Here is a 12,625-nt window from a genome sequence, read left to right on the forward strand (position 1 = left end):
ACCCATCCACATTAAGGGGACGGCTGTGGAGCGTGTGAGCAGCTTCAAGTTCCTGGGAGTCCACATCTCCGAGGATCTCACCTGGACGACCAACTGCTCCAAGCTGGTCAAGAAGGCTCACCAGCACCTCTTCTTCTTGAGGACTCTGAGGAAGAACCACCTGTCCTCAGACATCCTGGTGAACTTCTATCGTTGCACCATCGAGAGCATCCTGACCAACTGTATAACAGTCTGGCACGGGAACTGCTCTGCCTCGGACCGGAAGGCGTTGCAGAGGGTCGTGAAAACTGCCCAGCGCATCGCCGGAGCACCACTTCCTGCCATAAAAGACATCTACAGGAAGCGGTGTCTGAAAAGGGCTGGGAAAATCATCAGAGACCCCAGTCACCCATCACATGGACTCTTCACCCTCCTGCCCTCTGGGAGGCGCTACAGGAGCCTCCGGACTAAGACCACCAGGTACCGGAACAGCTTCTTCCCCACAGCTGTCAGACTCCTGAACTCTGCCTCCTGACATCTGACCCACGTTAACACATGGACTGAACATACACACACCCACAATGGACAACTGTACCCTCAAACACACAATAATAACATGGACTGAACCACCACTCACAACCACTAGCACTTTATATAGATACTGTAGAAATTATCCACATATCTAATTTATCTTAACTGCACTACTGTATAGCTCTGTAAATAATCATTCTGTACATACGATAATTTTTAACCCTACAACTGTTTACAACTTGCATAGTTCCCATTTCTGTATAACTGTATATCTCAGATTTCTGTAAAGTTATTTATTTCATATTCTGTATAGTTTTTCATATTTATATCCTGTTCATAGCCTGTACATAGCTTGTACTCACTACAGCCTGTACATACCTATAGTTATAGAATATTCACAACATACTTCATACCGTGTACATTATAACATACCATAATAGACCCATTTCTGTAATATACTTGCATATCTATATTATTGCTAATATATATTGTAATATATCTATATCACTAAAGCACTTCTGGATGGATGCAAACTGCATTTCGTTGCCCTGTACCTGTGCATGTGCAATGACAATAAAGTTGAATTCTATTCTATTCTATTCTAAACCGGTACTTTTGAAACGGTGCCGGTGCTTAAACGGTGCTCAAACCGGTGCTTAAAGAATGGAGAACACCAACTTTGTCCAAAAACCTCTCATGTTCAGCTGTTTTTTTGTAAAAAGATAACAATGTTAGCCTTTTCTGCAGCTATGGGGCATATATGGTATCACTCTTGGCTGGAAGCAGTGCTTAAACAATGGAAAAAACACAAACTTTATCCAAAAACCTCTCATGTTTAACTGTTTTCCACTTTTTCTTTGGTCATTTTAGCCTTTTTGGCCAGGGTGAAGGGAGTATCTGCCATCAAACAAGAAGACAGCCGCATGTAGCTATGATGATGTTTGCTAGTTCACCTTACATGCATTAATGTAATAACGTGGTGAGCCTACTCAAGGTAAATTACACACGAACAACATTACGCTACTCACGCAGAGAAGAACGGCTGCTGCTGCCATCATCATCCGTTATCATTTCTGCTACACTGGCAGGGCTAGGGGCCAGGACTCTATTCTTCGGGTTTTTGGGGGATGTTGCTCCAGGTCCGATAACTAGCAACCCACCCGCAGTAGATGTGCACGGAGTGAGGTCTCGCAGCAAGCTATCAAATACGGCGCATTTCTCGGCTTTTAAAAAAAACGCTATGCGTCGGCAGGTGTTTCATCGGATTTGAGGTGTTACCTCCTTTGACAGTATCACAGTATCAGCTTAAAGCACTTGTTGCAGGCTGCTGAGTTTGCATATTTTGCTGTGAAGTACAGCCATACATTTGACCGGTCCTCCTTGGGCATTTTTAATCTGTAGCTCTGCTCTAAAAGAACGTACGTACCTGGACCCGCCTACTATCCTCGGAAACGTAAAATGATTGGCTAGAATCTAAAGTGTATCACAGCTCAGGAAAAAAAAGCACCGAAATAAAGCACCGAAATGTGCGCTGCTTTTCGGTCTGGTTACTACCGTTTATGTCAGAACCGGTGCCATCATGGCACCGGATACCGGTACCCATCCCTAGTTATTAATATACTGCAACATAGAGCAGCTGCGAGAGAATTCAACATTAATGAATCAATGTTACGGAAGTGGAGAAAGCGCAGTTTTTGGCTTTCCCCATATTTCAAAAGTGCTTCATCTCTTTGCTATGACTGTCGCCCGGCATAATTTGCAGATGATAATTGTTGTAGCCACTGCGATGCTTTCGACCAAAACAGGCGCAGCTTGATGACATCATCAATATGCGCTATCGCTATAGAGCGGTATAGTCAAAATCTCTATCGTTGGCCAAATTTATATCGTTTCTATCGTATATCGTTTATATCGCCCACCCCTACCCCTAGTCTTCAGATGGTGCCTGCGCTGGGCCAGAAGTAACTGACCAGATGATCATAAAGAACGGCTGGGAGTATAGACACTTTGACCTTGGAAATTTGGCGCAACTGGAAAAGGCCAGATTTAACCACTGAGGAAACCTGTTTATCCAGCTTAAATGAACTATCCAGGCAAACACCTAGATTACTTACAGTATCTGTAAGAAAGCAAGCAAAGGGACCAAATCGTGCAGCTAGCTGGTCTCATGGAGTGTGACTATCAAACACCATAATCTCAGTTTTCTTCTCATTTAAAATGAGAGAATTAGCTGACAGCCACTCTGTAACCTCTTTCAAGCAGTCAGGCTCAATGAAGCTGGCAGGTCATCAGACAATTGGAAACAGATTTGAATGTCGTCAGGATAACAGTGGTAGGAGATCTGATATTTGTCAAAGATAGAACCCAGGGGTAGCATGTACAAGGCAAACATTAGAGGGCCCAGCACAGACCCCTGTGGTACTCCACAGCAAACAGGGGCAGCGGCGGACGAGTAGCAGCCCATCATGACAGAGAAAGTCCTACCCGAGAGGTAGGATTTAAACCAATTAAGGGCAGGATCCTTGATGCCTATAACATGTTCCAGTCTCTCTGTATGGACATATTGCAAATCAATTTCTCATCGGGGAAAATAAAAGTTACCGTACCATTGACAACATATATTTAGGATTTATATTTGTTGCTGTTAAACTTATTTTGTGTAATTAGTAATTTAATAAGTACATTCATGGTTATAGTTGAACTAAAATTATTTTATTGCATTCGTGTTGGCTTGGTTAACTAAAACTGTGAATCCCTGTGCCTTAAAGGCTTGGTTTATGGTTAAAATCCCAGCATCAGGAATTTATGCAAATGAGTGCATGCGGTGCAGGTGGGGGGAGAGAGAGAAACTTAGTATAGTGTAGGCAAGATGCTGCAGCAGAGGAGGACAGAGCCACACGGTTTTCCTACCGTAGTAAGTTTACCGTAGGATAAGTTAAACCTGATCACTCCAGTAAGAAGATTTGCAAGCTGTGGAATAAATGGCTTAAAATATGGAAAATGTTTACAATTTTTAAATAAGTGCTTGTTTTGTGTAGCACACAAGTCTGGATTATAAATGATTTATCAATATTTTTCCTCATAAATAAGAGGTTTAAAAAATCCCTTTATTACTTTATAAATATTACTTTATATATTTTTATATGCCAGTTCAATTCATTGCCATAACATAAGTGCTCATTCTTTCAGAAAAGAAAAATTGGGCCAGAAGAACCTCAGACCTGCAGCTGAAGCTCAAACGGTTAACATGAAAGATCTACCACATCTCCCACCTGAAGTTTTGATGTTGGTGTTCAGCTACCTGAACACAAAAGAAAAACATTTAGTCTGCCTCTGCTTCAACGACCTCAAAAACTCATCGACCAACCATCCCTATGCAAGGACTACACAGTGGTGTTCTTCAGCCTCCTAAACTACACATCTGGCTTCCTGAACACACTAAACTAGTGCAGGATTACCCGGATTGCAGTGCGCCATTTACAGCCCAAGGATTGGCGATACCTCATCCAGTATCTCCCGTCACTCACCAGCATTGTCTGTATAAGGGGACGACGGCCATACACAAGTAAAAAAGAAGGGAAGATGGACAGTGAGAAAGGGCACTTAAAAAGAGAAAGAAGAGAAAAAAAAATCTCCTGGATTACCTGTTGAGAGAAAAAGAAGAGAAAACAAGCAAAAAAAACAGAGCAACATACTAAACACAACACCATCACGTTAATCTAGCTAAGTGTAAACAGCAGTAAATACTAAATATTGAATGTTGTTGTGTAGCAATCAGGACCGACAGCGCACAATGTGCTTGGAAATAGCAGCCAATAAAGGTCTAGTTTATGTCTATGAACAGTGAACACCCGTGTGCACACCTGTGTGGATCAGCGCGCTTGTATTCAAAAGGTTTCCCCATGTAATGGTCTGCTAGAGGATGTAGAGAGCCATAGCCCTATCCCCCAGGGCATGAAGCAGGCATGGAGGAGATCCAGGCTCCAGACATCCAGAGGCCCCAGAGTGCGAGAGCCCAAGGAGGACCACCGGAGGGGCATCCGTGCCACCCTCCTGGGAAGAGCTGAGGAGCGCCCCAGATGAGGGGTCACCCAGTAGCCACGAAGCAGAAGCCACAGGGGGCTGCAGTGGTGTGCCCGCCGGCTCTGCCGGCAGCCAGCTGTGCCAGAGTGAACTGTGCCGGAGGCCCGAGGGCCCCCTTTGCCCCGGAAGAGGCCTGACCAAGCAACAGGCACCAGGCCCCGCCAAGTAGTCACCGGGAGTGAGCTGGTACATACCTGAGCGCCCATACATGGACACTGTACACACAATCACACTCCCCAAACAAGCTCTATACCCCAGGTCCCCTCACCCCTGGAGGGGGAAACGGAACCTAGACCCAGGAGATGTTACCCTTTCCCCCGGGGTGGAGGCAAGCAGACCGCCCCAAGCTCTGCAGCAGCAGGGAGGCCCCGCGTCCCAGATCCCAATCGGACGGCCAACACCTCCTCCCAGCCCCCCTGCCCCGATGGCCAGCAGAGAACAGGGGTGTGTGAAGACCCCAAACCTCCCTCCTCTCGCTCATGTGTAGTATTGCTGCGTGTTGTTCTAAGGTGCATTTAAAACACGGGAGAGCATGGTGCTGCTGCCAGAGAGCAGCAGGTGTTAGCACGGCCCCTCCCGAGAACCCTCAATGTCATTTGGCGTTTCTAACCTCAATCAATTTTGTTTGCACGTCACCATTCTTCCAGTCAAAGTATGATTGGAAATATTTTCCCTGTTCCATGGTTACTTGAGTCTGAGAAATGCTTTTATTGTTATTATTATTATCATTATATTTATTTTTAGCAACACACTAGTATAATCCATGGATCTGTAGCTATTGTGATGCTTCATAGTATGAAATGTCAGTGCACCTTCTGCTGCAGAACAACAGCATCCTCGTTTTTCCCAGGTGTAACAAAGAACTCAGTCAACTTACTAGATGAATTTTTGCCTTGCACAACCTTTTTATGTTTTTCTGTGTCCATGTAAGCAACAAGATCTCCGGCACCTTTGTTAGACACACAAACGTTATGTGCCAGCTGTGCACACAGTGCACTATGCCTCCCATTTATTCCGACCGGGATGGTACGAGGGAAATTTCTTTTGCAGTTTGTCTGAAAAGATGCACTTGCGCTTTGGCATCTTTTCAGCGCGCCGCTCCGCGCTCTGTCCCGTCTGTGAGCGCGGAACAACCACTTACAACACAGCAGTTTGGGGATGACGTTGCACATATGGGTCCTCTGTAGGCCTGTAGGAAAACCTGGACATTTTCATCCATCTCGAAAATCCCCCCGGACAGAACGTGAAAAGTGGACATGTCCAGGGAAAAGAGGACGGTTGGTCACCCTAGACTAGGAGTTTATTTCAGTGCCCAAGATGACTACTTCAGTGTACTAAAATGTAACATGAGGAAATGGCAGAAAATCCTCTTGAGGTCAAGTTTTCTTTTAGAGAAGTGCACTGGTATATTGTGTGGATCTCTGTAATGGTTTATATTGACATCAGCAAATAAGACATTTTGGGCGCTCTTAACCTGTTATCACATTAATGTTGCTCTGACGGAATATTTATGGGGCATAGATATACCCCCTCCTATGCAAACTTATACATGAGTCAGTGGGAACGTGAGGCTCTTGCAAAATGCCCTCAGAAACTAACATTCTACTTTAGATTTTTGGATGACATCATAGGGGCTTGGTCTCACGGTGAGGAAAAGTTTTCTGAATTTATTGACATCCTAAATAACCATCACTCCTCTATCAAGGTCAAATATGAGTTGCATCCTGCACAGGTGAACTTTCTGGACACAGTGTTTTTGGAACAACTGGATCCAAATTTGAAAAAGGTTTCTACTAAGGTTTATTTTAAACCCACAGATTCTCATGCCCTTTTACATAGGAGTAGTTATCATCCAAAACACACTTTTAAAGGTATCATAAAATCGCAAATTATTAGATTCTACAGAATCTCCTCAAAGGATTCAGACCTTCAGGATTCAATCGGTACATTATTTCAGAGTCTGAGAAACAGGGGTTATTCCAGAAGGTTTCTTGGAGCAATTAAAAGCAGTACTCTTGCAGGGCTTAACTCTAACACGACGAATGCAGGTGGAGCCTTAGATGATTCAGGGGAAAACTTGACTCAGAATCAGGCCCAATTGGGGGAACCGAGCAGATTCATGCCATTGGTAACTACTTATTCACGCCCCTATTTACCGTTACACCATCAATTTAAAACAAACTTTAAGGAGTATACCTCCGGTTTGATACAATTTCACAATTACAGGGTAATTTCAGCTCATAGGAGAAACAAGAACCTAAGGGACATGCTTGTTAGAGCTAAATTACCGGAACAGATAGGGAGAATAGGATCAGTGAAATCTGACCATTGGGCCTTCAAACCAAGACAGTTTATGTACAATCCTCATGGACAGGCAGGGGCACCCATTCTGCAGAGAATGACCTTGAACATGAAAAACATCATTTACTGTATCTCGTGTGAAAAATGCCATCGTCTCTATGTGGCTCCATGCAGATTTTGGGCTGCTGAAAATAACTTGTGCTAAAAACAGATTTTTAAAGTTTAAAGTTTGCAGGCCTCTGAGTTAGCAGATATACAGTGATGGACTGCAGATAAGATCTGTGTAACTCTAATGAGATTACAAACCCTTTGGTGCTGTAGAATATTCAGTTATTACAAGCTTGAAATAAACTCTTTTAAATGAAACACTGAAAATATTCTTTACTTTGATTTCTATTTAGCTAAGAAAAATTGACAAAAAATGGCTGGCTCAGTGTGACTGGTGTTGTTTACTAAGTCTGTTTAGCCGTTTTACACAGGAATTCTTCATGAACACAGTGGACATATTGCAGCAAAAGCAATATGTCATGGTGGACTTTCAGATGCAGCCAACAGTTACGTATAAGAAAGAGAAAGGACATGAAACAGTGAGTGGGGTGTGGAGACATGTAAGTGATGTGATCAAGCAGTCTGGAACACAACAATGGAGTGATGAGCTTCAGCTTCAACTTCATCGACAGTTGTTGACACACCCCACTTGACTGATGATGTCAACAGCAGACAAATAAGAGGATATACAGGGATTATTTTATTGACAAAGTCATATGTTAATTAAGTACCAGCAAGCTTTTTAAGGGTCACAGACCAGGGATGGTCACTCTGCTTTGGCCCTGTGTGTGTGTGCAGGCTGGAAGAGCTTCTCCATCTGCTTCTTACTGGATTTGAACTTTTCAGAAACTCCTGCAAGGTAAGGATTATTCTCTACCACATACTATAATTTGCTGTGTAGTTTAAGTTTACCTGTTGTAGCATCTCTGCTGGTTAGATGTACTGCAATGCTGTTTTTGTCAAGTTAAGTATTGATAGATCTTTATTGACCTGTTTTAAGTAATTTTGGGAGTGAAAGTGGTTAAAACACATCTCAGATTATTCTTCATTTGTTTCTTTTTGGCTGGCTGTAGGGAATTAATGTGTGCATGAAATACTTTGTGAAAATAATCTAGGATTGTAATAATAATATGACTTTTTATATCCACGTTTCATGAAGCCAGACTGAGTCAGAGATTAATTTATTTGTTTGGAGATAAATACAAGGAGGCCTTGTTTTCAGTGACTCACAAGTACAGGAAAATTTCACCTCAACAAGCTTCTTTAAATTCACATGGCAACCCACAAGGACGTTGGGATAGTTATTTCATATTACCGTCTTGCTGGAGGTGTGAGGCTTGCCTGAATAGTTTAGAGCAAAAATAAACACCTTTTACATAAAAAAAGAGCTTAAGTGAGGTCTTGGTCATTTTTTGTTTAGCCTGAGTTGTAAACTGTTGTTGTTCCCTTTCCAGGTGCTCCTATATTTCAGCGAATCAGTGTGATTACTCAGGGACAAAGGACTATTAATTGTAGGTCTGCTGCCTCTGCATTGGTTGAATTTGTGTAAGGAATTGAGGTGCAATGGCTCAAACAGTCAACATGAAGGTCCCGGAGCTACCATATCTGCCACCTGAAGTTTGGGTTTTGGTGTTTGGCTACTTGAACACTGAGGAAAAGCACACAGCCCGCCTCTGCTGCAGACACTTCAGAGATCTCATCGACCACCCGTCCCTGTGGAAGGATTATACAGCAGGACTCTCCAACTTTCCCCGCTACACATCTGGATTCTGGGACACCGTGCAGTGCCGTGGGGTCAGCCGTGCCACAGTGCAACATTTAGGACCCAAAGATTGGAAAATCCTCAGCAAGTCCCTCCCATCGCTCAACACCATTGTCTGTGTGAGGGAACAGCGATATTACAAGATGAAATACTTAGACAACCTGTGTGAATTCCCCAACCTGACGAGTCTTGGGGTACGAAACGCCACCTGGGTTGAGCCGTTACTGGTGCAGTGTCAGAGTCAGCAACTAGCAGAGCGGTTGACTCACCTCAGCGTCTGCAACATTCAGATGTCCTGCGACGACACTGTGGCGTTCATCAACAGCGTGTCACACTTGGTCAACCTGGAGTACTTGCTGTTCCACCAGCAGGAAAGTGAAGGGCTTGAGAGGATGAGGCCAGTGCCCTCTTGCGTCTTCCACAACCTGCTGCTAAGACTGAAGAAACTCAAACACTTATCCTGGGGAATGAAAGGGGAGCCACCAGTGCCACTGCCCAACAACTACTTCTACCCACTGGACCCAGAAAACCCAGGTAAGCCAGTCTCCTGATTATATTTTACACTTGCAAGCATCAGAACCAATACAGTCACTTTTTACACCTTTGACAAGAGCTTTTCATCAAGAAAATACAATATTTTCTTGACATTATGCCTTAATATTGGAACAAAACCCATCATATTTAAGTCAGTTGAGCTGCACACATGCTGCATTATTATATATATTTCACCTCTGTAATATTCTTGATGTTTATAATTGAGCGATTTGTATATATTAGTGCTATTTCTTAAATTGTACTTGTAATATATTGTATTATTTAATTAGTTTAGTCTATTACTGTTACTATCTTGGACCAACTGTAACCCACATAATTTCCTTAGGAATTATTATTCTGATTACATTCATAAATACATATTATTCTGATTAGTATTGTGATCACACAGCCTGTTGTGCAGTATTGTGTGACTATGCTAAACTTAACTGACAGAGACTAAATGTTTAACTAACCACCTCTTTTATCCTGTAGGAGAGTACGGCGGCCCAGAACTGATCTCTTTGGAGTTAGTCAATTACACAGAAATCATCCTGTCGGAGGACGCGCTGTGGGGTCTGACTTCACTCAAGTCGCTTGCTGTCCACTACAGGTACCCCTGGGATGGTCTGCAGTGCCATATCTATTCCTGGCTCAGTTATCTGCAACAGCTGGAATCACTCTCAATCATTGGTGAGTCAAAACATGCATTTAATCTTTGTATTGTGTGTAAGTGTGTGTAGTAAGCAAAAATCTGTTGTCTTGCATGCATCCTTTTGTTTGTTTGTTTTTTTAAGTGAAGCTGTGTGAAGCTCCAGGCCAAAACTGTTTTCTGTAACTTCTGTCCTGTCGTTTCTTTCCTTATAGGAGGGACTTTTCATGCCTCTTATATGGAAGACCTTCCATCCCAGATGACCAGTCTGACACTGCGAACATCCATATGCGCGTGCCAGATGAGCTCCATTGCATCTCAACTCCAGCGAGTTGAGCATCTGGACATAGATCAGAACCGCTATGATGATTGTCTCTGCAAACAGCTTCCTACACTGTTTCCTCAACTCAAGACTCTCAGGATACGGTATGCCCAGCAGATTTTTATTTTTATTACTATTACAAAGTAAAAGTTCCATTTCAAATTCAAATTTTATTTGTCACACACACACACAACCATACACAGTATGACATGGGGGTGAAATGCTTGTAGCTGTACAATGCCCGACCATTAAATGACAGAAAAAAAGTTTTACAGTATTTACAATTTACAGGTTACTACAAAATTTACAAATTAACTTAGAAATTTACAGTAAAAAATGTGCAAATAGCAGAAAGAGATTATAAAGATTCTAAATTATAGGAAATGTGTGGTGGTGCGTGTTGTGATGTGATGTGTGTGAGAGTCCAGTCTTATAGTGATGTGTGTGGGAGAGTCCAGTCCTACACCTGGTTCAGGGCCCGAATAGCCTGGGGGAAGAAGCTCCTCCTCATTCTCTCTGTTTTGGCCTTTAGGGAGCGGAAGCGCTTCCCAGACCTCAACAGTGAGAAGACTCCATTGTTGGGATGGGAGAGGTTCATCATAATCTTCCTAGCTTTGGACTTGCACCGCTTGGTGTAGATGGACAGCAGGTCAGGGAGCTCTGATTGAATGATGCGTTCGGCTGAGCGCACCACTCTTTGCAGATCTCGTCTGTCCTGCTTGGTGCTGTTCCCAAACCAGGTGCAGATGTTTGCCGTCAGGACGCTCTCGATGGTGCAGGAGTAAAAGTTCTTGAGCACCTTCAGTGGCAGATGGAAGTCTAAGTCTTCTGAAGAAGAAGAGACGCTGACGGGCTTTCTTAACAAGGGTGTTGACATAAACCATTTGATGGTTTATGTGTGACCTGCAGCATCAAATCATCTCACTTGAGAAACTGACATCATTTACATTTTGCTGCAAATTAAGCTTTTCTCTGTCTTGATTTCTTAAGTACAACTGAAACACTACAGAAAATCGTGTCAACAATTTCCCATTATGGGCCTATCGTTGCCAACACGCAACTAGAGCTGACGTTTTTTCCTGTCTTGTCTTCTGTAGCTTCCACCGTGAGGAACCAACAAGAGACCTGCTGTTCCTCAACAAGCTGCGACACCTGGAGCGACTGGAGCTGATCAAGAGGCAGACATACATTCTTGTACGTGACAAAAACAAAACTTGGCCGAGTCCATCTTTGGAGGGACTGATCAAGGAGCTGCGGGAGATCTCCAGGAACAGGTTCAGCATCATGACCACAATGCCTGAAAGGGACGTTTTGCAAGAATGCGACTGCATTTGGGAAAGAGAGGAAACACGATTCTAATCTTGAGCAGTGCAAAGTGAACAATACAAACAAAAATTACATTATACAATTGTTTTTCCTCCAGTGCCTCATGTGACTAACTGACTGGACTTTCATGTAGATCCAGCAGGTCCTCAGTTCTGTAACTGTCAGTAACCCAAGGACTCGCAATGCGTGCAACACTACCTTTAAAATAAATGAAGGTCAGAGCAAGAAGCTGCTGCTTTGTTGCTGCAGAGAACTTTACACATAGTTAAAATGATGTGATGAAATATTCTGCTGTTTTTTTTAAAGGTTTGGTTCAACAATGTTACGATGAGAAATTCTCTGTGAGTGTTTATGATGTTTTTTTTTCAATCAAATAAAAACTACTTTTCATGAAGAACTGTATTATTGTTTTTCTGTGAATTTAGTTATTATTTCATTCAACAGCTTTCAAATCAAAATACAGACCTCCAACTGATTGTATAGAAAGCCTCCCTCCTCAGAAGGACATTATCAGTGCCACGCTCATGTCTAGCTGTGGAAATTCAGTTCACTTCACTTTTTTCAGCAAAAAAGACAGTAATAAAAAGAAACCCAATCACAACGATCCTGTCATGGTCTGGGTGAGTGCTGTTTTTTTCCATTGTACCAGTGTTTCCACCTTGTCTACTTGGATTGCCAACACCTGTGTCTATGGGGATTTAAGATCAGAGTTCACAGTCTTCACAAGCTGCAAAGCTGGAAGGAGGCAGTGGTAGTAAACCAGGGAAGGATGATACAAACTCAGGAAATTACAGACCTATAACTTTAACGTCAAATATCTGTAAAGTAATGGAGCGAGTGATAAATGAAAGATTAATGTAAAAATAAATAAAAATAAAAATGGATTTTTGTAAAGGGAAGACAAATACAAGTGAGGACTGGAAAGGTTTACTCTGAGAGGTTTCCAGTCGAAAACGATACACCTCAAGGGAGCGTAGTGTTATGTTCTTAGTTATTTTAATGATAAATGATGTTTTTAATGATATAGAGGGTGGGATAGGGCTTTTGCTTTTTGCTGATGATGGAGCAATATGGAAGAGAGAGAAAATGT

General features: G+C 42.8%; 1 protein-coding gene across 1 annotated transcript; it reads left to right on the forward strand.

Moving 5' to 3' along the window:
* The first annotated feature begins 8,505 nt into the window (after positions 1-8,505).
* Positions 8,506-11,569, forward strand: LOC146378245 (uncharacterized). Its single transcript, XM_084944890.1, has 4 exons — positions 8,506-9,238; positions 9,731-9,928; positions 10,103-10,313; positions 11,307-11,569. Exons 1-4 carry the CDS (start codon positions 8,506-8,508, stop codon positions 11,566-11,568), a joined length of 1,404 nt encoding a protein of 467 aa, XP_084801016.1. The 3' UTR covers position 11,569.
* Positions 11,570-12,625: the final 1,056 nt, after the last annotated feature.

This window comes from Perissodus microlepis, chromosome 11 (assembly GCF_051167445.1).
Source record: "Perissodus microlepis isolate ML-2025 ecotype Zambia chromosome 11, ASM5116744v1, whole genome shotgun sequence".
Classification (NCBI taxonomy): domain Eukaryota; kingdom Metazoa; phylum Chordata; class Actinopteri; order Cichliformes; family Cichlidae; genus Perissodus; species Perissodus microlepis.

Coding starts and splice junctions, on each gene's coding strand:
- LOC146378245 (XM_084944890.1), top strand. CDS start 8,506: ATGGCTCAAACAGTCAACATGAAGGTCCCGGAGCTACCATATCTGCCA. Junction 9,239..9,730: donor ACTGGACCCAGAAAACCCAG/GTAAGCCAGTCT, acceptor TTTATCCTGTAG/GAGAGTACGGCGGCCCAGAA. Junction 9,929..10,102: donor GGAATCACTCTCAATCATTG/GTGAGTCAAAAC, acceptor CTTTCCTTATAG/GAGGGACTTTTCATGCCTCT.